At 45.1% G+C, this 25114-nt stretch overlaps 7 protein-coding genes across 7 annotated transcripts; 3 read left to right on the top strand and 4 right to left on the bottom strand.

Annotated features, from left to right (window-relative positions):
• Positions 1 to 624: 624 nt before the first annotated feature.
• I203_103604 (uncharacterized protein) lies at positions 625 to 4059 on the bottom strand (the record flags this gene model as incomplete). Its single annotated transcript, XM_065517355.1, has 14 exons — positions 625 to 784; positions 845 to 1333; positions 1390 to 1485; positions 1535 to 2398; positions 2460 to 2635; positions 2692 to 2827; positions 2889 to 2998; positions 3061 to 3143; positions 3193 to 3285; positions 3352 to 3437; positions 3512 to 3602; positions 3671 to 3772; positions 3874 to 3954; positions 4023 to 4059. 14 exons carry the CDS (start codon positions 4057 to 4059, stop codon positions 625 to 627), a joined length of 2604 nt encoding a protein of 867 aa, XP_065374173.1.
• A 522-nt stretch (positions 4060 to 4581) lies between these two features.
• I203_103603 (uncharacterized protein) lies at positions 4582 to 5703 on the bottom strand (the record flags this gene model as incomplete). Its single annotated transcript, XM_019147598.1, has 6 exons — positions 4582 to 4893; positions 4948 to 4971; positions 5032 to 5178; positions 5258 to 5413; positions 5485 to 5601; positions 5671 to 5703. The coding sequence occupies 6 exons, from the start codon at positions 5701 to 5703 to the stop codon at positions 4582 to 4584; spliced, it is 789 nt and encodes a 262-aa protein (XP_019003263.1).
• Positions 5704 to 5987: 284 nt separating this feature from the next.
• On the top strand, positions 5988 to 6571 carry I203_103602 (uncharacterized protein; the record flags this gene model as incomplete). The annotated part of the gene is made up of 4 exons (XM_019147599.1): positions 5988 to 6014; positions 6074 to 6131; positions 6210 to 6292; positions 6422 to 6571. 4 exons carry the CDS (start codon positions 5988 to 5990, stop codon positions 6569 to 6571), a joined length of 318 nt encoding a protein of 105 aa, XP_019003264.1.
• A 444-nt stretch (positions 6572 to 7015) lies between these two features.
• I203_103601 (uncharacterized protein) lies at positions 7016 to 13063 on the bottom strand (the record flags this gene model as incomplete). Its single annotated transcript, XM_019147600.1, has 12 exons — positions 7016 to 7554; positions 7630 to 7713; positions 7772 to 7991; positions 8116 to 8543; positions 8622 to 9021; positions 9089 to 9262; positions 9465 to 10028; positions 10103 to 10246; positions 10318 to 11563; positions 11620 to 11779; positions 11845 to 12505; positions 12590 to 13063. 12 exons carry the CDS (start codon positions 13061 to 13063, stop codon positions 7016 to 7018), a joined length of 5094 nt encoding a protein of 1697 aa, XP_019003265.1.
• A 1235-nt stretch (positions 13064 to 14298) lies between these two features.
• On the top strand, positions 14299 to 18592 carry I203_103600 (uncharacterized protein; the record flags this gene model as incomplete). Its single annotated transcript, XM_019147601.1, has 6 exons — positions 14299 to 15617; positions 15673 to 17411; positions 17597 to 17945; positions 18045 to 18239; positions 18307 to 18441; positions 18514 to 18592. The coding sequence occupies 6 exons, from the start codon at positions 14299 to 14301 to the stop codon at positions 18590 to 18592; spliced, it is 3816 nt and encodes a 1271-aa protein (XP_019003266.1).
• A 572-nt stretch (positions 18593 to 19164) lies between these two features.
• Positions 19165 to 22327, top strand: I203_103599 (uncharacterized protein; the record flags this gene model as incomplete). Its single annotated transcript, XM_065517354.1, has 10 exons — positions 19165 to 19307; positions 19423 to 19488; positions 19602 to 19859; positions 20020 to 20263; positions 20350 to 20556; positions 20617 to 21259; positions 21316 to 21675; positions 21737 to 21862; positions 21940 to 22001; positions 22079 to 22327. The coding sequence occupies 10 exons, from the start codon at positions 19165 to 19167 to the stop codon at positions 22325 to 22327; spliced, it is 2358 nt and encodes a 785-aa protein (XP_065374172.1).
• Positions 22328 to 22702: 375 nt separating this feature from the next.
• Positions 22703 to 24762, bottom strand: I203_103598 (uncharacterized protein; the record flags this gene model as incomplete). Its single annotated transcript, XM_065517353.1, has 6 exons — positions 22703 to 23140; positions 23223 to 23316; positions 23391 to 23467; positions 23552 to 23816; positions 23920 to 24615; positions 24722 to 24762. The coding sequence occupies 6 exons, from the start codon at positions 24760 to 24762 to the stop codon at positions 22703 to 22705; spliced, it is 1611 nt and encodes a 536-aa protein (XP_065374171.1).
• Between the last annotated feature and the right edge of the window lie 352 nt (positions 24763 to 25114).

Here is a 25114-nt window from a genome sequence, read left to right as displayed (position 1 = left end):
TAGAATATCCATCACCAGCATTGCAATGACTGTATGTCAACGTGACTCACCGTGGATGTTCGGGAAGACTTGGGGGCATGTTTGATAGCTTATGACAATGAAAAATTCCGTCGGTTGATGCGGGGAAAGAAAATGTTCGATATTTGAGGTAAAGCAAGGAAGATATGGATATGAGCCTTCTATTGAAGTGTAGTCCTATCTAGGCCAGGCAGGGCTATTTATATCTTGATTTGTGGTCTTTCAAATTTGCAATATGATGCTGCACACTAGATGGGGAGGGCACGAATCCTTCCCAACTTCCTTTGTATGTCTAATGTAAATGAAATCGATAAATTGACGATCGCTTCTGAGAGCCATTCTCCGATGCCTACTCTCACAAAGAATCATAAAGGAGCCAAGCCTTGTTGATGATTCTTTCCGAGATATCTCCTGCTCAAATCGATGCACTGGATCCCCGCCCAGTAAGGCATTGCCGAGAAGGAAGCGAAATTCTGGTCTGAGAAGATAATTGATGTATACAATCAACATCACTCAAAAACCTTCACAGGAGATGCAATATCTTATACTGATTTACAAAAGAGAAACAATGAAGACCTAAGGACAAATGAATTCTCCGCCTCGCTTTCACCATCCATCGCCATTCAATCTCCCCAATAATATCTCATATTTCCTCGCCAGTTCACCTCCATTCTTGGTTTTACCCAAACAATCCACTAACACCTGCGCAACGTCCCTCTTGTTGAGTCCTACTACTTTATCGTCCCAGTTTACCCCATTGGAAGTCCTAGATGCCCCATTATCGAATCAGCTTACACATATACGGTTATCGTAGGAACAAACATACCTATATACAGGTCCAATGAGATCTTTCAATACCTCCTCAGCTCTCTGTATAAATCCCTCATTACCTAGATACGTAATATATTGTATTATATAATCTTGATACTCGTCTGTCGAATCAAGTAAAATGCAGGCTTTGATTCGCGTTTCCCAATGCCCCATAGTCATGGATTCATTCCACCATTCTTGATTGCTATTATCCTTCTTCTTGCCTTTCCATAATGATCCGACTGTTCTCTCGATCTCGCCATCTACACCTTTTGAACTCGAGGCAAGCGGACTCGATTGGATATGATGTTTTGATGAAATTAATGTCCATTCGGATACAGATGGGTCATATGCGTACGCTGCAGGTAAGGAAGTGACGATGATGGGTATACCGTTAGGTCGGAGCGTGCATTCTTTGATATCGATAGTAGTGGTGGATGAAGGGGAGTCGAGAAGAGGGGATAAGGTGGTAGGAGGGAAGACACTTCTGCCATTTTTGGTATCGCTACATCACAAGTTGTCAGCTAAGTCCTGATAGACACGCAATTACACTCAGCTTACATGACTCGGACTTGACAATCCGAAGTGATGATCAACAATTTGTCCTTGTTTCCTTGAAGATCATGGCAAAGCGAGTCGAGTTTGAGATAGGATAATCTAAAGGTATCGTCAGTTTTCGTCACGAACAAGGAAATCTGTAGCTCACTGTCTCCCCGAAGGAGAGTAAATCATGACCGATCCATCCTCCATAGCAGCTGCGCATAATTTTGCAGTGACCGCCAGAGCCAATACACCCGAGGGAAGGTAATCGACCCATTGACCCTGACCATCTTTGACGAACGTGATCTTATTGACTCCCTCAGCAGAAGGAGCATTATGGGCTTCCAGATAGCCTGAACCTTCATTATGAGGCAGAGCAGCTCGAACAACAGATTGAACTTGTGGGACGGGTAATGATCGACCAGAAGATGAAGGTCCAGCTTGGGCGGCTATCAAAGGGGCTCTGAGAACCTCCACTGGTGCAGTGTTGGCTGGAGTCGTAGCCATCAATCTTCCTCTGACAGCTCTCGTTTCTTCTTCACTTGTCAGTGCGGCTTTTCTCTTTAGACCTGCGCGAGGTGAACCACCGTTGACTTGCTGACCACCATTGGCGAAAGCGGTATGGGCATCCTCAAACATCTTTGCCGTAGAAGCCTGATGTCCAGATGAATCGCCGAATTGCTGTATAGGACCAGAGAAGGGATCCCTTGAAGGCGGCTGAAGTGATCGCGAGTTTGAAGCTGGGTTTTGTAGATCCACTCGTCGATTGGAGCCTTGACCTTTCTTCCTTGGCTGTAAGACGTTGACAACGCTGGAAGTTGATGCAGAAGGACCGAAGGAATTCGATACCGATAATGGTTGAATGGATGCACCTCGAGCAGGCTGACGTTTGGGCTTGTAATCGTACTCTTCTAAGACCTTTTCCGTCATCTCCGGTTGACCAAGCTCAGGGAATTCGGAAGGAGAGAAGGAAACCGCACAGATCGAACCGTCTGCAGAACATCCATACAGGTTGTATCCGTCATTTGACCTAAATAAGTGAGAGGAGGATCAGTTCTATTATCCTGAATACTGCAATACAAGAGACTTACCAACACATATCCAGCAAATCTCGCCCGAATACCTCTTTCAGTACCACTAAAGGCTTGTGCATTGTATTCCTCCAGATGGAGATACTGAAGTCATTAGCTCCCAGCGCCAACATGCATGAGGCGGTAGCTCTACCAGGTTTATCTTCCTTCTTGAAAAAGAGACGGGGATTGAAAGCCTGAGATTGACGAATGAATTAGAATGCTTTCAGTATGTATTACGAGAACAACTTACAGCCACCTGAATAGTATTCTCGTGTCCTACAAATGAGATGTCCGATGCCCATCCCTCTCGATCAATGACAGCAGCTACGAAGACGGGCCCGTTCATCGCATTAGAGGCAGCAATGAAAGCACCATCGGGCGACCAACTAATGAAGAATGTCAGATTTGGTCCTTCATTGCTTCAACACCATTCGAGAAGTAGCTTACCTCAATCTTCGGAAGAAGGTACTCTGCGGGGACGTCTTGAAGGGCTCCGATACTGTATGTGTGAGAGACCAATCTTCGGTGTTCCATACCTTCACAGTCTTGTCATCGGACTGGGTTGTATATACTTGTTAGACAGTATGTATAGTTTGTTATAACAAGTACGTCCACTTACTTGCGTAGCTAAAAAGTTGCCCACAGGATCCCAGCAAACCCCTTTTACGAATCCTTGATGCAAGTCAAGTTTCCTCAGACGCTCTATCTCCAGGGTCAGCTGTTTCCCTAGTTCATTATGCAAATAGCTCACCAAAAGTAGCACCATCCCATATCCAAACTTTACTATCTAATCCTACAGAAGCTAACATCGAATCGTCCCTTGACCAGGCCAAGTCCACAACATCTACAAGTCAAGAGTAGTCAGCTGAAAGTTCCTGGCGCAACGGGCGTACACAAACTGTCAGCTTACCCGCTACATGCCCTACTAATCTAGTGAGAGCTTTCCAGTTTTCATGATTAACTTCCTCGGATCCCCATAACCTTCCCGCTCCTTCACTACATGCACAATGATCAGCTGAAATGCTTCCTCTCGGAGACCAGCTGCTTGATTACATAGCTGATGTACTTACGGATCTATACCCCATATCATGATTACCTGATCGTCCGAGCCAGTAGCAAGGAAACGTCCGTGATGTGCCCAACGAACAGTAAGAACGGGTCCTGTTCAAAAACGATGACATGAGCTTGAAGCTACGCATCAGACAGCTTAGACCTATTTGATAGCTTACCAGTATGAGCGGCCATGGTACATAACAATTTATGATTCGCTTCATCCTTTTCTGCTTCTTCGTCGAGAATAGGAAGGGTCGACCATATTTTGACTTTATTGTCTACCGATGGAGAAACTCGGTATCAGCGCGGACCTTCAAAAGCATGGAAGAAGAGCTCAAAGAGCAAATGGGACGCAATGCTTGAAGTCGGCGCAACTCACCTAATCCTCCCGTAGCTATTCTCGTTCCATCCGGATGAACGGATATACTATAGATGGGACACCGGCCTTTCTTCTCTCCTACTACAAGATATAGAGAAGATGGAGATCAGTCAGCTTGGCAGCAGGCGAGTAGTAGTAGGCTAGCTAACCTGAATGTTCAACCCAGCTGGGTTTGGTACACCTCATAGTGAATTCGGGCTTTCCTTCTCGTTCTCCTTATCTTCCTCTTGGTCAAGTTCAATTGCGGCGACGGAGAATGGGTGTCTATGAACTTGACTTGACACTCTGTTCAGATATACTTGCGGTAGTATGTGTGAGGGTGTCCTCTCATCAATTGGCAGCAAGTGAGTATGTAAGAAATGATGAGGAAGAAGAAGGTGAATTGTGATCACTGTCTACTGCAATCAAATGTTGGACTGACATGAACATCAACTTGACGCGTTCCTGTCAACAACACACTATGACGTGGCATTATATTGTATATTGTATATTTGTATATTGTATTTGGATGTTTATATTGCATGTTGTAATCTGTGACACATCATACACAGGTATGCATGGGGGATGAGATTAAATTACACTATGACAACAATTCGAGCTACAATAGATGCTATATGGCTATATACAATGTCAAGGAACAGCTCACAAGGAACTACAGAATCGGTACAAACTGTACGACGAGTGGAAAAACCAGAAGTGGGAGTGGGATTATCCTCCCCCTCTACCAAAGGCACCTCCAATAGCTCTCCCACCCCACCCTACACCCGCGCCCACAGCCCTCAGACCATCTTTGGCCTGTTCCAAGTACCCAAACGTACCTGTTGCTGGTGATACTCCCCTTCGTGTGCTTCCTATGATCACATCTCCACCCGAGGGGTTGACAGGGGTGATATCTCGTGCGGTCGCTGTGGCTGGCGTAGTGTTGGTGAGTGGTTGAGGGGGAGGTGAGGTGAGTCGAGCAGGGTAGGTGGGTGGGGAAGGGGAGAATAGCTCGGTAGGCGATGGTGGGGATACGAGGATCTAGATTGCGGGTTAGCATTACATACTGAATGTTTTATCAATCGTAAAGCTTACTTGATGAGATGTATTACTGTTTTCCTACATATCATGTTATTTGTCAGTTTGAGACCTTCTCTGAGTTAGGGACACAGTACTTACCGAGCTTCCCACTAAGGGAGGTACATTCCCTTTCTTCTCGGCGCAAAACGTCAATATCTGTAATAAAGCGTTGTGCAAAGGTTGATTTGAGGTAGATGATCTATCGAAATGTAAAGTTATAAGATGTTCTTCCCATGGTATGAGCTCCTACTCCAATGTGATACACATCGTTATCTTGTTCGTTAGCTTTAGAGGTATAGTGCGGTATTATACGAAAAGTACATACCTCAGTTATAGCAAACCATCCTTTCTTAGGTTTCTTCTGCAAGAACACCACAGCTATCTCCCCATAGGTCTTTCGTGAATCTTCCAGATACTCCCTAGCGAACTCTTCTATCTTTACGTTCACCTCTCTCTCGATAATATGATTGGATGATATTGCCTAAATCAATACGATGCTACATTGAGTACCGATAAATGCGGGCATGATGAGAAAGATAGAGAGATACTCACGATGTGAGAATCTAGTAATTCGAAATCTTCAGGTTCGATCGCATCTAAGTTCCTATGGAAGAATATAGAGTATAGGAGAGCTCGTAAAGTCGGTCGAACTTGAGAGGGATGAATCGTCTATGTAAGAATGTGAATGATCAGCGTGGGATTAGATTGTCTAGGTGAGGTCAAAAGAAGGGGACATACCAATTCGATGTGGTTTACCGTATCCATCTCCATCTTCCTAGCATGTTTATTTATAATTTCTCTTCTTCAAGTGGATATTACCCCTGAGTCTTCTGTATGCGAATGATATGAGCGTATCTGTAAATGTGCAATGACGGGGAAGCAAGATAAAGCAGAATCCGACTGTTGTTGCTCGTCATCAATCTTGATCAATCATTCGAAGCCTCCACTTTGTTGCGGTCCATCTATCTCTCTACTTACTTTTCTCTCTTACCACTGGAAATTATCGATATCGAACTCAAGCATTCACACACAGACTGAAGTAGGACAAGCGAGAGATGCTCAAGGGACCTTCATTACAGCATGTAAGTGGACACAGATGACAGAGCAAATTACAAGTCGTCTAATATATCGTCATTGGCAGTTCATCGTTCGAGCCGAGATGATCCAGGCCTACAGATCAGCGGTTAGAGCTACCAGGCGTGGGTTCATCGAGCTCCTCACTCCTGAGATCTGAGAACAATGGATAGCTAATCAAAGGTATATCGTTCGCCTCGTAGCTCTACCTGATCCAAATACACGGCGAGAAACATTAGATTTCCTTCGAGCAGATTTAGAGAGATTAAGAGGAGAATATGATTTGGTAAGTCGCAATCCTTTTGTTTTTCCCCTTATATGTCATTGATAAAAATCAGAAGTGAGGCTGCTGGATTTCTTGTCGCTTTCATTGACTGATACCACTATACTAATGATGGATTGGCTGGGTATATAGAACAAGTTGAAATCCAATTTATCACATTTCAATCGTACTCTCAAACAGATGTTACCTTCCATAGGACTTAATGGGTTGACAAGCGATGAAGTTGGAAAGGGAACAAGGTTGACAGGGCAGAAAAGGACTGTCAAAGATCTGTTATCGTAGCTCAATAGAGGAAAGACAATCATATCTCATCATCATCAAATCACTACACAATAATCATACATATTCGTAAATTGGAATATACCATTCATATCTTACTAGTATACCCAACTATCACAGTGGAAGCCCTGATTGATCGTGTATTTATGTATTCATGTATTCATGTTCATTTCACATATAATTACAATAACATGATATATAAACTATCGTGAATAAGATGCAAAAATATATCCAGTCAATCTCTGTTTACGAATGAAAACAAAATATCGTATTGCAATTTGTCGAAACAAGAAAATAGCATTGAAAAGAAGAAGAAAAAGTGATACATAGTAATACAATCAAATCAAGCTGAACAAAAATCGTATTGTGTTCAAGATAGAAACTCGAACCGAAAAGAAAGATCAAAATGGACATGTACGAAGAACATCCATTCATCCTGCCAAAACACTAATGTGATCCCCTTATACTGTGTGCCTTTCCAGCCTGTGGTCCACTCATCCTCTGAGCTCCACCTTGTCCCTGTTGCGATTGGGGAGGAGGGAATTTGAGGAATTGTACATGACTATCATCACTCGTAAAGATAACTTGTTGTCTTGCAAAGCGCGATACCATCATTGGATGATTGGGCGGAGGAGGCATACCATATGGTCCAGTAGGTGGTGGACGGGGTCTACCAACTTGAGCCTGAGGAGGGAAATATCCTGATTGTTGGGCCTGTGGCTGTTGTGGATAATATCCTTGTTGTTGCGAATAAGGGTTACTACTCTGAGGTGGTGGTCTACCATATCCTCCGCCAGGACCAGGTGGGTACATCAATTGCCGATTAGGTTGAACAGGTACAGGAGCATTCACTCTTGATGGTGGTGTATCAGCGAAAAGACATTGAATGTTGGATCCAGGTATGATTTGCACGAGATGTCCAGTCTCTACGTGATGCACTTCGATAAATGTCGGTTCGAATGCTATCACATATGGGTATTGTAATGCTAAACCAGAGCAAACGAGTCAATCATTAGTCAGATGTCAAACGATGGGATGAGGCGTTGGCAAAAATGACTTACCAAAAGCAGTAGGTAAACCTTCCCATACAATAGCCCATTTAGGTCTGGATCTCCAGCCATTCTTGTTAACATAGAAAGCGAATTCTGAAGGAGGTAATAAAGTATTAGCATTACCCCGTGGTAGGTGAATTACCACACTCACCATCATAACAAAGTAAGAAATCCTCTTCTATCCTATAAATAGCTATCGGCCTCACGTTATCCCGCTTCAGGACGAAATCCAAACTTGCGTCTGAAGGATCCAGAAGACCTTGCATGTCAAGTGTTTCAAGGTCAACAATTTCGAATCCTTTCGTGCATCCTACACATAATTTGGTTTTTAGGAAATGTACAGACGAAGATTCGGTGGGTATGTAGAATTCCTATATGTATGGCAAATGGTTAGCATTGTGTGTATCAAGCCATTAAGCATGCCAAGCTATGAGATGATGAGTATGAGAAGGGTGAAGAAAGAACAAAGTGATTTTGAAAAGGAAAGACACTCACTTTGAATAATTTGAGAGCTTCATCCCGTCCATTCAATCTCTTCATAAACCCACCCGGAGCTTTCTTATTCCTCAACGATTGATCAATCGGCTCCATCACTTTAATTGTAGAAGACAATGTCGAAGATTTAACAATAGCAATTAAAGTTTTACCCAGACAAATACCAGATTTTATGAAACTCGTATGACTTGAGATTCGTTTACCCCTCTTCAGAGCTGCATTGGCGTCGTTTGGGTCTAGGCAGTCTAGAGGAAAGGTCGTAACGCATCGTTCGTGAAGGACGATTAATAGTTGAAATTCTTCGATGACATCGACTTGGGTCACATCAAGGAGATTGATCACTTTCACCGGATCACGTAGTTTGTCGTCTCGCAGGTTGGAGAAATACACTCCGTCGTCTGTACCGTAGATCATCCTGTGGCCCATATCTAGAAATAAGGGAATCAATCAGTTCGCTGCTCTGATCTCACTGAGCATGGTAAAGATAGAAAGAGGTAAACACTCACCATACGGACTGACACAATTGACTTTCCTCAGTCCATTACCAGTAAACGTAGGTCCACCCTCAGTGATAGTCTCACTGACAAATACACAACTCCGTTCCCTCAAAATTGACTGTTGCTTGTCTATCGATTCTAACCATTTCTTCCTTGACATATAGGTATCAACCCACAATTGCATCGAATATCCTTTTTTACCCAAATGAACCACCGTCAGGGAGAAACCATGTTTCGATTCTGGTTTAGGTGGGTTTGCCAATACAGCTTTGGAATTGTTAGTGTGGTTGGAAGACGATGCGTTGGATTGTCGAGGCATCAGTTTGTTGGCGGCTCGAGATGCTGAGAGTTTGGATGAATTGTATGAGTCGTCTGGTGTGACCAAAACGAGTAATTCGAGAGGGATTGGCTATACCAAGAAATCGAGTCAGCTTACTCTACCATTGAGCTGATGGTAAGCTTTGCTATTTACTCACCCTTCGATATACTTTATACTGTTCACTCTTCTGGACCCATTTCGGTTTAACAAGTAGGAAAGCATGGTCGAACAGGAAACCGATCAGATCTGCGATTTCTTCCCTGTTTCCACCTCGTCTCTTTAGCGGTCCTTTGTGGACTAGTTCCCGGGATTTGTCTCGAAGTCGAAGATCCTACAGGGAGAGGGCTCAATCAGCGGCAATCCTCAGGTACCTCCACGTTCCATATATATCTCATTCAATCTGGTCTGGCGTCCTTTACATCGAACCCATTGCTGAATCTTTTCACCCAAATCGACCGTACACTCAAAAGCTAACTCCCTCAACATACCAGCTCCATCTGAATTTCACGAACACACCAGTAATCTCAACTCACGATATGTTCCCCCGGTCTAAATACCAAACTCTGCTCGATCTGCGCCAGCTCAAATATATTCTCCGATTTTCCGGATTCTATATTCACTTTGGTCAAAAAGCCTCTAATCAACTTGATCACCTCTGGAAGGACATTCTTATCGGGATGATCGTCAGGCGTATATTTCAGGACCGCTTCGAGGAGTAAAGGGTATCGACCAAGTCTAGTAGTGGGCTTTGTAAGGTAACCATTCAATTCCAACTTTCTTGATTCGGGTTTACGTTCAGTTTCATCAACGAATTTTTGAAATGCAGGATTGGATCCTTTCTCTTTCTCAAATTCGTATTTACCGAATAACTGATGTGAACCATATACCACGAACGGTTCAAATAGTGGAACTCTCTCTAGGAACAGATCCCCAATCCCACTAACTACAGGTTCCTTCTTTTGTCTTTTTGTGAGCTTTTCAGCCAAAACGTGATTGACCGATAAGACGTCATGGACGTTCCAGAATACTTGTCGGACAAAATCATCTCGTCGTTTTGGGTCGATAACGTCCGATGTACGCAGTGGTTTCACCCATGACTGAACAACATCAAATCAGTCAATCAGCTAGTGTAAGTTAAGAGTGTCATGGGAGTGGGACAGGTTAAACTCACATCTCTCAGGTACTCCAAATCTCTTACAAAGTCCCTTTCCGTGTAGATAACTTCATTGATAGCTTCCTGTCTCTTCTTCTCTTTATCATCTACACTATCTAAGATTTCTTGAGATACCGAGTGGATCCACAATGTACCGGTTTCCTGTCACGCCGGAATTCCCCATACATCAGCAATGTTATACACATAACAGATGGTTTAGAGCATCTACTCACCTTGACATCAACGATACTCTCCTGACTCAATTTCCTCGACAAACCAGGTTGAGGCTTCATATTCAACCTCTTCATCTGTTCTAGCCTCCTCGGACAGTTGATACTATAACACAGCCTTTCTCTAGAACACGTAGGTGAATAACAATCAGTTAACAACGTGAACACTCCGACCGGTAAATCATCTTCCGTATCATCCTCTTCAACTATTCCATTAGCCGCTTGTTGGCCACCAAGCGAGGTGTGTGACGGGTCGTAATGATGTGATTTAGGTGAAGCCAACGTAGTAGTCGAAGTTGCAGGTGTAGAGTGTGAATGAGAATTTGAGATATGTCCACCTTCAGATGTTGTAGTATTCATCGAACCATTATCGGAATTACCTTGACCTCCTATAGGTGGTCTCGTCATCCCCCCCGACGCTCTGAAGTTGTTATTCGTACTTCTCACTGAAGAGGTCCTTCCTAATCCAGCATGTTCAGATATCGGACTATCCTGAGCCGTCGCCGTACCTCCGTTAGGCGTGTTCATAAACGGAGCAGCCGTTAATCGCTCCTTGAATTGATACACCTCATGCGGATTATCCCTCAATCGATGATCGTACGTTACATCATGAAAGAATTTCTGAGCATCTAAAGCTCTACCAAGTAACAATGCTAAATTCCTATCGGGAGTTTTGATTATATCTGCTATGATCCCTACCGCCGTCCTACCATCAAAAGAATCTTTATATGTTATTCCGTCTTTCACCAATTCAGATAAAGTCAAAAGTTTTTTGAACGCTTCTGCAACTTGAGATAGTAGAGCGGGATAGATAGGTGGCATAGACTGCAGGATTACTGCTCTAGCTGTCGAAGTGCTTCGCGTCAAAGTGCCAGATAACGATCGCTGAGAGGATAATGGAGTAGGGAACGTGAATGAGGATGGAGGTGCGCCAACAGGATTCGACCGTCTTTGTGATCCATGTCCTATCGATTCAGATCTCATCGATTTCACTACATCCTTTCTGGTTGTTGACGATCCCGAGAACGACGTTGCCCGACCATCAAAAGCAGTTGCCGAAGGTGCTGCTCCAGGGGGCAAAGGTGAATCAGTAGCTGGAAGTGGTAAAGATACAGTGGACTCCATAGATTTTCTTCCTGATAATCTCCTCTGCGCATGCGCAGCAAATCCTGAATCCGATCCTGTGGGCGTCGTAGGTGAACTGAGCGAATCTTGTATACCTGATGGCGGTTCAATCTGAGATAAAGGACTATAATTGCGAGTCAGTAAGGTTCACATACTTAGATCGAAGTATAGTTGACTTACGCCATATATGTCCTGCCTGCGGTAGTAGTATAAACACTACTGGCGATAGACGAGTCTGAAGCCATCCTCTGATGCGTTGATACGCGAGAATTACTGGAAAATGACTCTTGACGTTGTTCAGCTTTGGGCGGTATAGGAGGGGGTTGTGATATATTTTGAGCTGCATAAATCCGTCAGCACCACCACATATCAGAATCGAATCAATCACAGTAAGATTCTACTCACGGAAATAATCCTGATTTGTATGACTTCCTGCACTTGACGATAAACCGAAATCATCCAATAAACCTTTCTGAGGTGAAGTCTCAAAAGCCAATTTGCCCAATGCTTGACCTATATAATCCGGCGTCGTCGAGCCACTTCTATCGTTCTCGTCTATTGCCGAACCTGCTAATCCCCTTGGCGGTGGTGAACGAGAATGAGAAGATGAAATGGGAGGAGTGGGTTTATGGAATGATGTAGTAGATGTTGAAGTAGGTAACCTTGATCCAGACGATGTACTCGACATGAAAGAAGTAACAGATTCCGTTTTCGGATTAGGTATAGGTGGGACAGGAGGGGCAGGAGAAGCTGTTGATCTAGTTGGGAAAACTGCTGATGCCGGTGACGACATACTGCCATTTCCATTACTGTAGCTCTGAGATGCCTGGTACGCCTGAGCGGGGGTCAGACCTTGCGGTTGTCGCAATGAGCCTGGACCACTTGGTATACGGTTGGTAGGTTGAGGAGCAGGGAAGGTAGCTGGTGAAGGGTTGGAAGGTAGACGATTGGTTCTTGGCGGTGGTGGGGAGACACTATCTGGATTAGGTGAATAGTAAGATGCCGATGATTGTGTTGAATAGGTGGAAGGTGCCAATGACGCTCTTCGATCAGGTAGATCACCAACCTGTCATAACAGACAAATTATTCAGTCAGACGTATGTATCTGTGTGTATTGTAAGAGTCAAAGCATTGATCTGACCGTACTTACCGGTACACCATAAGCACTGGCAGCATAACCCTGGCTGACCTTCCTGGTACCACCAGCATAATTCCCATTCAGACTATTCTTGTCATATGACGGTCTGTTGTAAATCCCTCCTCCTGCCCCTCCATCATTCTGGGTAGGTTGGTAGGTATGCTGAGGGGGGAAATGCTGTCTGGGTGGTGGTGCAGCACCGTAAGAAGTGCCGGGTGGATAGCTCGGTTGAGCGGGATTCAGATATGTTGAAGAGGACGATGGTGTATTGCTATATGAAGAGTATTGATATCCTCCTGTTGTTGAGGGAGGTCCGGGATGTAGTCCAGATTGTGGTTGCTGAGGACTGGGTCCTAAGTGATGACCGCCCGCAGGTCTACCGAAGATGTTCTCGAATACTTCATTCCTCTGATTAGCAGTCGGAGGTGCACCTCTGGTACTGCCTTGTCCTTGTGCTGGTCTGGATCTCGGTCCAGAGGGAGGCATCTTACTGTCGCCGAGTCGAGAAGGATGGGATACGGTTGATATATAGTGTGATTCGTCGCGAAATGTCGTTGAGGTGCTATCGATTTATTACTGTACGTTTATGCGGACATGAGTGCGTGATGTTCTCTGAATTGAGTGGACTGAGCTGGGCTGTATCGTGATCTATAATGTCCTCGTTGAGTTATGGGGTGAATGTATGATCCGAACAGGTAGAATGATGAGCGATGGATGGACGTTGTTGCGGTACGTGCATATGTTACTGTTACTGTTGCTGTTACCACTGCTACCACCACTGTGTTCAGGGTCAACAATCAATCCCTCTGTGGCGTTTCATCCACCCGTTATCAATCCTCGCATTACACTCAAATCCGATGGGCATCTATCTATCCATGCATCGACATATCGACATCTTCCAGCATCTGACTCTTGTCACTCAAGATCATCAAGTCCTCGATCGAGCAAAGTCGCACCTTATCTTTTCCCGATGTGAACCGTATTCTGGCTCAGCTTACGACGATAAATCACGTAGAAGAGAAAAAGAAAAACATTTTCTTTTGGACATATCGGTCATCGGTGCCACGCGACGCGTCGTGACGATGGATGGGTATGCCATCAATCTCTGCTCAGACGGGCCTTGGCAACTAAGTTGATTGACAGCATCCCATGATGTCGAGAATGTGCATGAAATGACGCTGACAATGCTGGGCAAGCTGACAGTCAGTGATAGGTTGCTCTGAAGAAGTCTCATTGCTGCAGATGATCCGTCCATTGGGGAAGGACGGACGATTGGGTACGAGGGTTGCATGGCTAAATGGTACGCTTGAATAAGAATAAGAACAAGAATCGCCACGTGATTTGGCTCGCTGAAGGTAAATCCAGTGATGGGATGTCAGAGGGATGGTCATAGTCATGGTCATGGCCATGTCAATCGTCAACGAGAAGCTGCTCATGTATGTGTAAGGGTCTACCATAGCATACAATCACTAGTCACAAGCATACCACATAGCGCAGCATAGCATATAGCATCTCAGAGACACCAATCGGAGGTGTATCTTGTACCTTGTCATGATATGTGAGTCGCCAGATATAAGCACCTTCTTGGATGAAGCTTGGCTCAATGTAACCTAATTTTCGTAGAACTACCAAGTCTTGTTCTCATCTCTTGTCCAGTACCGATTCAACACATCCAATCCAATCTCTATCGGCATATACTCATATGACTCAGAGATCTCAAAATGTCAGATCAAGCATACTCTATCTCCCGACCGCTCTCACCACCCATGCCATCTTACGAACCTCTATCTGCCAATTCAGCCAACTCGACCTCAACTTCTACGTCTACATCTACAGCCGCTTCGTACCCTCGTCAACCCGTTAAGAGGGAATCTTGGAGACCTGGTCAACCTTCTTCTTCTTCTGCTTCCGCCCAAGGAGTGAATATACCTACTGGACCTGCAGCTAGTACTGGACCTACCCATACGAACAGATGGCAAGACATATCTGCCGGACCATCGGGAGGATATAGCAGAAATACCGAAGGGTCCAGATCACCTGTATCCAAGAGAGATATCAGTCCATCAAGTTCGAGAGGGTATGAGCATAGTAGTAGAGCAAGATCGGATTATAATGATGATGCAGATAGGGATGGGGATAGGGATAATAGAGGTTGGAAGCGGGACAACAACAATAGTAATAGGAAAAGAAAGGATTTTGATAGTAACAATGGGAACTTTAATAATAATAACAACAATTATGGTCAAGGTCACAGATTTGGGAACAACAATGGTGGCTCAGCAGGAGGAGGAGGAGGAGGAGGAGAAAGAAGCTGGGCAGCATGGAATCAGAAAGTCCAAAATACCACTAATCGTCAAGATGACTTAGATCGTAATAATGATCGTAATCGTGACAGGGACAGGGATAGAGGTTGGAGAAGAGATATGGATCGTGATCGGGATCGGAACCGTAGGAGAGACGATAGAGATAGGGATAGAGATCGAAGGAGATCAGGTGGTAAAGGTGATTCGAATTCCAAGAACAACGATGGATCAGGTGATGGTAGATCATGGGCAGCATGGAAAGCCAAGGTGGGTACTCAAGAGAGAGAAAGAGAGTTAGTAAATACATTTGATCAAAGACGGAATACCAATTTGGATTTGGAAACTGTTAAGAAAGAAGGGTTTTGGACGAATAGTCGGTATGACAACCACCAACATCAGCATCAGCAGAGGAATACGAACCTCCAAAGAAGGGATAGTCCAGATTATGGTAATGGTAGTGGATCTAGCTCGAATAGGAGAAATGGAAGGGAATCACCTGATCATGCTACGGGACAGAGGGGAAGAAGAGATAGTCCAGATTACGGTACAGGCGGCAGAGCAAAGTCTCCTGATAATACCGATCCGGATTCGCGTCCGCTTGCAAGCACATCACGGAATGGTAGGGATAGTCCAGATTATGGTGAGCCTCGAGTTGGAGGTAGAGCAAGTGAGCCGGGAGGTGGAAGAGGTGCGAGAGATAGTCCTGATTATGGTGTTGGAGGGAAATCTCAGGAGAGGTAAGTCCGTCTCGATCAAATTTTTCACGGTACCGACACTGAATCTTCGGTATAGATCACGTCAGACTTCACCTGAACCTAACGAACGTAAACGCGCACCGTCCTCACCTCGGGCCAATGAACCCAAGAGACCAAGAGATCGTTCTCCGTCCGGATCCCGCCGAGGCTCACCTTCACCACCTCCAGTCAACCGATGGGGCAGGCATGACCGTCAGTCACCCGAACGTCGGGCTAGAAGTCCACCCTCAGGACCCAGAGGTCAATCGCAAATTACTCCCGTTAGTAGGAGGCAGCCATTAGCTCCTCAGGGGGATATGTTCGTCTCTGGAGGTAACAATCGGCCATCATGGGGTGAAAGGCATGAAGGTCCCCCTCAAAGAAGATGGGGTAGAGATGAGAGGATGGATGTCGATGAGACCCCGAGAGGATCAGCTGCTCAGGCTGATCCCAGTAATGAATACACCAGACAAGGTGAAGGTTACAGTCATGACGCTTACCGTCCAACTCACGGCCAACGTCCATTCCTTCCCTCTTCTCAGCCTCCGCTACAACAATCGCATTATAATGCTAAGCCCCCGCCACCTCCCTCTGAAACACTCAATTACGGATCGCCGCCTGTCCGTTCGACCAATACACTCCCACCCTTCCTGCAACCTCCATCTCAAGAACCTCTTATCAGCCAAGATCCAAATCCTGCTATCCCTGCTCAACCTCCAGCTGCTAGCGGTCCAATCAAAATAGCTTTCAACGCTAGTCCCAAGAAAGGTTGGAAATCCATCTCACCTTCTAAAACTATACAGAACCTATTCGAAGCACCCACTTCACCCTCACATCACTCCGTCTCACCAAGTAAAGGTTCAACCACCAGTTTGTCCCCAACTAGACGATATTCCGATAATTCCTCATCGGCAGTAGCACCTTATATCCAAGCTGCTTTTAGCTCATGGTATGATCAAGGTATGAGTCCCCCCATCGAAAGTTTCTTGATACATTATTTCGGGAGGGAACCTAGTGATTTTGAGCTAAATCAGATTGAAATGCTCTTGCGCAACAAGCAAAATCAAAATCAACTTGGTGCAGTAAGATCTCAAGATGATGATGTAAGAGGAAGAGGTGTTTCACCGGGCAATTCGAGGTATGCTCGGGGCAGAGGTCAAGATCAGGCAGTGTGGAGGGCCGAAAGGAATAACAACAGTAGAGACGATGACAGGTATACTCGTCAGAGGGATGATGAGATGGACAGGAGCGGTGATCATCGACATGCGCCTTTTGGAAGGGAGAGGGAGACGAACAGGAGGTTATCGAATAGCAATGGAGGTGTGAATGATATACCCGTCATTCAAAGTAGATGGACGCCCAACAAACCGACTACTTCCACCGCATCTGCACCTACAGCAACGCACGGACCTATCGACACAGTCGACAAGGTACAGACCTCGACCTTGTCAATTCCCTCGTCCTTACCACAACCTCAATCTGATCAACCTTCTCCATTTATACAAGCTCAACCATCCGAATCTTCCGCCGAGAATATACAATCCACATCCGAAGCTTCCTTCGTACCCACCACATCAGGCGATATGTACGTCCTTGTCTCTCACGTGGGAGAGGGAACCTACGGGAAAGTGTATAAAGCGCGTAATACCGATACTGGCCGGATGGTGGCCTTGAAAAAAATTAGATTGGAAGGTGAAAAAGATGGGTTCCCCGTCACCGCCATGAGGGAAATCAAGCTGCTGCAGGGTGTGAGACAGGATAATGTGGTGAGGTTGTTGGAAATCATGGTCTCGAAAGGTGAGTGGATTGAATCATTGAGGGGGAATTGTATCAAGCGGAGGAATATGGGTGGACACATTGAGGAAGATTATAACCCTGGTTTAAGAAAACAGGAGCACAAGGAACGAATATCATTGATTCGCAGATACTGTTCTAATCATCATAGATTGAGTGAGATACTGATATTTTTCTTTATTTATCAGGAAACGTCCATATGGTATTCGAATATATGGAACACGACTTGACCGGTCTCCTATCCCATCCTACACTCAGATTCTCCCAAGCCAATATCAAATCATTAAATCATCAAATGTTAAATGGTTTATCACACTTACATTCCAAGTCAATCTTACATCGAGATATGAAAGGATCGAATATCCTGTTGAACTCGAAAGGGGAATTGAAATTGGCGGATTTCGGATTAGCAAGATTGTACTGCAAGAAACATCTGGATGATTATACCAACAGAGTTATTACGCTTTGGTATAGGTCTCCTGAGCTGTTGATGGGTGAGACAGTCTATAAGAGTGAGGTGGATATGTGGTCTGCGGGGTGAGTATTGGTACTTGATCGTCTATCATTGCACATTTCAACGACAGTCACTTGTTTGCGAACGTTGATCCTGAGCTAATCTTTTGCCTCTTCGTCCAGATGTATTGTATTGGAGATATTCACCACTAAACCGATATTCCAAGGATCAGATGAGATCAACCAGTTGGAAGTGATATATAGTATAATGGGTACACCGAAAGAGTCACAATGGCCTGGGGTAAAAGAATTGCCATGGTATGAATTGGTGAAACCGAAAGAGGTGATTGAATCGAAGTTCAAAAGTGCTTTTGAAAAGTGAGTTGGCGTGTCTCTTCTGATCATATTGATTCCCAGTCGCTGATCATGTCTACATTCTATATAGATGGTTATCACCCGCTGCTTTGCAACTGGTCGAAGGTCTGTTAAACTTCGATCCGTCTAAAAGACTCACAGCGAAAGATGCTATGAACACACCTTATTTCGTTGCTGAACAACCTCCTATGGAAATGCCTACCCAGTAAGTCAACCTTCCTCGATGACACAGTAAATCTCACTGATGGATTTCGGTGTTCTATTGTATGGTTTACAGATTGGATAATATCGGAGAACATCATGAGATGAGTGCCAAGCAGGATAGACAGAGGAGAAGACAGATGGAGGGTAGGTGAGGTAGATGATTCTGATTCATGTCACTTTACGGCAGTGACTTGATGATAATATGTGGTTAGGAGAGAGTGAAGCTATTCCATACCATCTGTTATGTTAGTGTATGAAGTTACATATTGTTCACTGTAGTCTGATCCAGTGGATGGATGAACGCGATAATCTTATGCTGTGTGGTGTTACCCATAGTTACCATATGAAATCGCCTCCACCGGTTATCTCCACTCCATGATGGTTCGGCATCATCGTCTGGCTCTCGGCTCTCGTTTTGTTAACTTTGTATACTTGGTACTTTTGTCGTTGTCATCAAAAGACTACCACTGTATCCATCACACTCCCATGCGAAGAGCTGACTAACTCTCCACGAAGATAGAACACCCGGCTTCCTGCAGTAATAATACCTTGAGCCACAGTTCCTCAGCACTGTCATCGACAAGGCCAAAAATCGAAATTCAACTTCCTTTGGGCCTACCATCTCCTCTTCGCCTTCGTATCGACCGACCTTCATTCTCAATTCGACGCAATTTACATATGACAGCGATATAAACAAAATCCTAAGGAGACAGATCCAATCGCAATGCCCAGACATATACTGCGACCTCTTCCGAAAGCCTTCAAACCTACACCCTCTTCCTCCTCAAGACACCAACGACATGATGAGAATATGTGGGAGACGTTGGATAGGGTCCAGGTTCTGGGTCAGACTGATGGGCATAGGGGGTAAGTAATCTTGGACTATCTTGATCATTGATCTTCCCTGCGTTCTCATCATGTGACAAAGAAAAACAGCAGATATAGAAGAGATCGCTAATTCCTTTCATTGATGCGAACATAGATGTGTGAATGCCCTATCGTGGTCGGATGATGGGAAGACGTTATTATCTGGATCAGATGATAAAAGGTGAGCAGAAAGCTTTCTTAAAATACTATACATTCGCATTAAGACTGAACTACTGAAAATTCGCCCACATTGCTTTGTATCATGACCAAGCTGATATATTTGTGATTATACAGAATATGTATCTGGCAACCTGACCCTCACCCATCTTCTTCTTCCTCCTCTTCTTCATCGTATTCTCCCCATCCATTGAAACTGTCCGATACGATATCGACGGGTCATCGAGCGAATATCTTCTCAGCTAAATTCCTACCGAATTCATCTACACCTACGATCGTGAGTTGTGCGGGTGATAGGGACGTTAGGGTGTTTGAAGTTGAGAGATTGGTAAGGGATACGGCGACAGGGGAATTGAAAGGTGAAAGAGGTGATGGGTGAGTGCTCTTCTCTGGATATGTAGACCATCTACCTTGAGTACCATTTGAGTGATATTCAGTATGGTCTATTGGGCGTTCCCTCCATTTGCATTCTGCCATCACATTTTGGACACTTCATTAGGGCAGATGCTGACAAATAATCCGATGGTCTATACAGCGTAACAATACTTAAATGTCATAAAGATCGAACCAAACGAATCGCTACCGAGAACTCACCATACTTATTCCTGACGGTTTCAGAGGATGGTACAGTCCGCCAACATGATTTACGTAGACCACATACATGTAGATCACAATGTCCCGAACCCCTTTTCTACGCTCCGAAGGGTGTGGATCTGTATAGTCTAAGTGTTAGTACGGTCACTCCTCATATATTTGCGGTAGCTGGTAGGACAGATAGTGTGAGTGAGAAATCGGAATCTGCTAACTATCTTCGGGAAGGGCAATACAAAGTGATGTTAGCTGAATTCGAGTCATTTGATCATAGGCATTCATATGCGATCGAAGGATGTTACCTCGTCAAAATCCCTCTTGGGGTCCGAACATACGTTCATCAGGTCAAGTTCACTGTGTGCGTAAATTAGGATTGCCAAATGATGAATGGGATACAGTCGCGCCAAATAATGGGAATCGCTTGTTTGGTGAGGAAAGACATATTACCTGTGTCAAGATGAGTCCACAGAATGCGGATGAAGTGAGTTGTCTGCTGTGTTTGTTGCAGCTGCGGAGAAGCTAATTGATATACTGGCTACAGGTAGCAGTATCGTTCGCAAAGCATTCTACCTCGTTATTCTCGATATACGATTCTCCACCTTCAAGCTCGATCAGGAATGGCTCTCCGATTGTCGTTCCGCCTAATGAAGGAAGTAAGAAAGGATCAAAATCACCTTCATCCCCGGTAAAGATCAAGAGGAAATCGAGATCGCCCTCCACTGCAGCATCACCCTCACCTCCATCTGAGCTATCTGCGCCGTACATACGCACAGATGACCCACCGCCTCGTCCGATAGACACGCCCAAGACTGCATTAGACGAGGAAGATGGAATGGGTATCGTTGATAGGTCTAGTCCGTCTTTAGGGAAGAGAAGACAATCGGATAGGGATAGTATACTTCAGGACAATGGCGAACCAAGCGCCAGGCAGAGGATGTCAGGACAAGATGATGATCAGACGAACCAAGGCAATGCACAGGTAATCACCTTGGGCGAACAGAATCACGTCGATGATGGAGCCGGAACGAACGATGATGCTATAAGTCGAGCTGAAGAAGGGCAATCTAGTAGTCAGACTAGAGTGGGACATCCTACACCTCCACGAATATATTCAGCAGCAGATTTCTTGAGGGATGAGGATCAGGGAGAGAACGAAAGTATGGAAGATAGGTTTGACCGTGGAGGTGAGCTATCTATCGCGCATATAGGGAACCGTTCCGAGCTGACTGTGTCGGAACAGAAGCGTCTTTGTCGGATATGGAAGATCTGGCTTTGGATATATTAGATAGAGAAGGGATGCTAGATGTTGAGACTGATGAAGATCAGGACGAGGATGACGAAGATGATGCTTTAGACGAGTTTGACGAAGATGAGGATGAGGACGACGATATGGACCTCGATGCAGAGGATGAAGAAGAAGAAGAAGATGATGAAGTCGAAATTGATCAAGATTTCATGGATATGGATCCTGATATAGATATATTAGGTTTTGGAGGATCGAACGCATCGAGATTAGAAACTAAAGCTTTCGATAATGTCGATACAATTTATCCGAGAAAGAGCTTCAAGGGAGCCAGGAATGTCGAGACTGTAAAAGATTGTATGTCCTCCTAATTCTCGTTCTATCAATTAAGCCTCTGGCTGATACGCTGTGTATTTAGGTAACTTTCTAGGCACTCGAGCGGATAAAATCTGCTCGGGAAGTGATGATGGAAATTTCTTCGTGTGGGATAAAGATTCGGGAAGGTTAGAAGGGATCTGGGAAGGTGATGGATCGGTGGTCAATGGTATGTTCAAATTGAATGTGATATTTCTGCTATTTTCGGCTTTCCAGGATCTAACAGCTGATAGTGCCTGGTGCCAGTCATGGAGCAACACCCTACTTTACCTTTGGTAGCTGTCAGTGGGATTGATAATACTGTCAAGGTGGGTGATCCCGCTGACTCCCAACCCTTTCCTCCCAACGTATGCGGGAGGCTAGAAGTTGATGTTTGTCATTTCAGATGTTCGCACCTACCCACAAGCCTATCTCCCCCTCTTTCTCACGCATGCACCTCACTCAAAATATCATCGAACGTAATACCCGGTTACCCCGGTTCTTACCTGGAGGTTCGTTCGAGAGAGCCACCTTGTTGCAATTTTTAGCTAGTCGAGGAATAAGAGTGAGGGCTGAACCTGCATCGCATATGAATGTTGAAAACGAGGAGAGAAATGAGGATGATGAAGGTGTGGAAGGGTGTGCTACTCAATGAGTAAGCAGCAGCTTCAACGAAATTGGAGAAAGAACAGCAATGGGCCATCTGGGCGGGAAGGTAGACCGGTAATTAGTGGACGAGATGATCATTTGGTTGTGCTCAAGTAATGTGTTGTGAATGATATGTTGTCATGAACTTACAAATGTGCAGAGGTTGTGGTAGATATATTGTATCCGGTGGTTTAACAAGAATATGTAGCATCATGCACTATGCGAAAAAATAATGTATAAAACGTATATAAAATGTATAATGTACATTTACAATAACAAGAACCAGGTCATCATATATCAACAAAAATCTCCTTACACCATCACCATCACGAAATATTACTCTCCTTATCATGTAACTGGCAGATACGAGTAAATTACACTTTTACCTAATCCTGACCGTATTCTTGCTCCTACCCATTCCCCCATCATTAATCATCCCACCTTCATCACCTTTATCTTTCTTACTTTGTTTCACTTCCCATATCTTCCAGAATTTCAGATTCTCATCCCCTGCACCTGTACAGACCGTCGTCCCATCTGGACTCAAACTACTACAGATAATCCTCGAATCGTGAGCTGGGACTTCCCATATCTTCTCCAACGAGGGGTAACTCCATAACGTTATGGTGTTATCTGGATATCCGTGTGTTCCCAATATCTCTTTCGAATGAGGTGAAAATGTCAGAGAGGTCACTTGAGTCGTAGTGGCCAAAGAGGAAGTACGAGCTCCAGTTGATGTTGACCAGAAATGAATATGTTTGTCGGCTGTTCCTCCGCCTGATGCTAGCAAGGATGATTGCCAGGGACACCATGCCAAAGCCTGGGGAAATATCGATCAGTTAGCACTCAAAGTGCCGCAACAGAGTAGCTGAGGTGAGCGGAGATAGGATAACAAAGCTCACCTTCACTGCTGCTGTGTGATTCCTTTTGGTCCACTTGGCTACTCCACGAGGTACACCTTCTCCAGTCTGTAGGACAGAAGCACCGATACGACCACTGCGAGCAACGTAAAAAAAGTAAGTAGGCTGATGACACCTCGATCGAGACGTTCAGATACGCTTTTCACTCACTCCCAGCAATTGACCACATTATCGTTACCTCCCGAAGCAAGGAATTGACCATCCGATCTCCAAGTCAGACCACATACCTAACATCGGCCAATATACAATCAGCTTTGACCCCTCCTCAAGTGTGAGATATGCATATCATAGTTACTGAAGACTGTACTCGCCTCAGCATTATGTCCAATCAGCTCCATCACCTTATGCTTCGCAACTCTGACATCATGATGGTGGATACTTCCATCTCTGCAACCTGAACTCAAGACATGACCATGCCATGATAGTGAGGGGATACGAGCAGAGTGTCCACCCATCACACGCATTTTCTTGCCTTCTTCTACATCCCATACTTCCACTTCACCCGCGTCGGTACCTACGGCAAGGTACGCTCCGTCGTTGGACCATGAGACTGCAGTCACCTTTGGTCGATCCTCGCTGCAAGGTTAATTCGTAAGATCAGCTTCGATTTCAACATCGACGGTGTAGCCATATTGTTGAGCTGGTTGACAGTAGAATCCGGGGGAAAAAAAACGCTTACCTCTCATCACCGCCACCCAACGCGTTGACCGTCCCGCTCTCAGCATCCCACACGTATCCTGTATCTCCCAATCCAATGGCAACTCTATTCGAACAGGACCAATCGATCAAATTCAGATAATAATCATCCTCGAAGCCCGGCGCGTCCAATACCCTCTCTGGCACATAGGGCGGTGCACGTTTCTTATTTCCTTCTTTACCAGCTGCGTTAGTCCCTGTACCGCGGTTGGCTGATGACGACGAATGCAGGAGGTAGTTCCGTTGCGCGTCGAGGTGGGAGGTTGCGTGTGATGCGGGAGGAGGAGCGGATCGGAATGATAAGATCCTTCGGTTGTTCTGAGGTACACCCAAGGTAGCCGAGAGAGAAGATGTAGTGTGGTCCATTGATAATGAGCCTGATCGATCCATTGATGTATCGGGAGAATGTCCGTCCAAAGCCAAGGTAGGTAAGGTGCTTGATGAATGGGAGTGGGCTGCGATGGAAGATGGTCTCGAAGGAACAAATCTATCTAATTCCCTTCTGTTGGCAATCTCCTTGGAATCTTTCCTTTCCATATGTAGATAATCCATAGAGTTGCCTCGGGAAGATATGTCCATACGTCCCATACCTTCCCTCAGGGTTGAGATGGACTCTTCGGCGGGGGACATTCGCCCTTTCTTCGGTGAGGTGGTGAACTTGGATAGGAACGGGTTGGAGCTGAGACGGGAAGGTGTCAGCTTACTTTGTACATACGAGGAGGCGGAGAGAGTCTTGCAGTCGCACTGGGTCCCGAGAGCAAGAAGGGGGGAGCCACGGTACTTACACATCTCCAGGGAGGTTGGAAGCGCCTGTGTCAGACAACATGTTGCGGTATGATTATTGGGTGTATTTTGTGTAAAAGGGATTTCAACAATGGGGAAAGGGGTGAGAATGAGCGAGAAGTTGACGTGCGCGACACTCAGAGTCGTTTGCTGAAATGCAGAGCAGGTCAGGTAGGTAGAGTCAGTTGGGAGCTCAAGAGTTGAATGACGAGAATGGGAGGATAGGATGGCTTTGGGCTTTTGTTTGTCTTTTTGGAGCCAGGGTCAGATTCATGGAAAAGCATTCGCGTGGATTTGATTACGTAACAAGGGACTTCTGCAACCTGCATCGAATGTACTTCGGATAGATCACTCTGCAATTTGACATCGTGATCTTACTCCACATAACATCGCTG

This window comes from Kwoniella mangroviensis (genome assembly GCF_000507465.2).
Source record: "Kwoniella mangroviensis CBS 8507 chromosome 1 map unlocalized Ctg01, whole genome shotgun sequence".
NCBI classification, from domain to species: Eukaryota; Fungi; Basidiomycota; class Tremellomycetes; order Tremellales; family Cryptococcaceae; genus Kwoniella; species Kwoniella mangrovensis.
The sequence above is the reverse complement of the archived record's forward strand: the minus strand, read 5'-3'. Positions and strand labels throughout refer to the sequence as shown.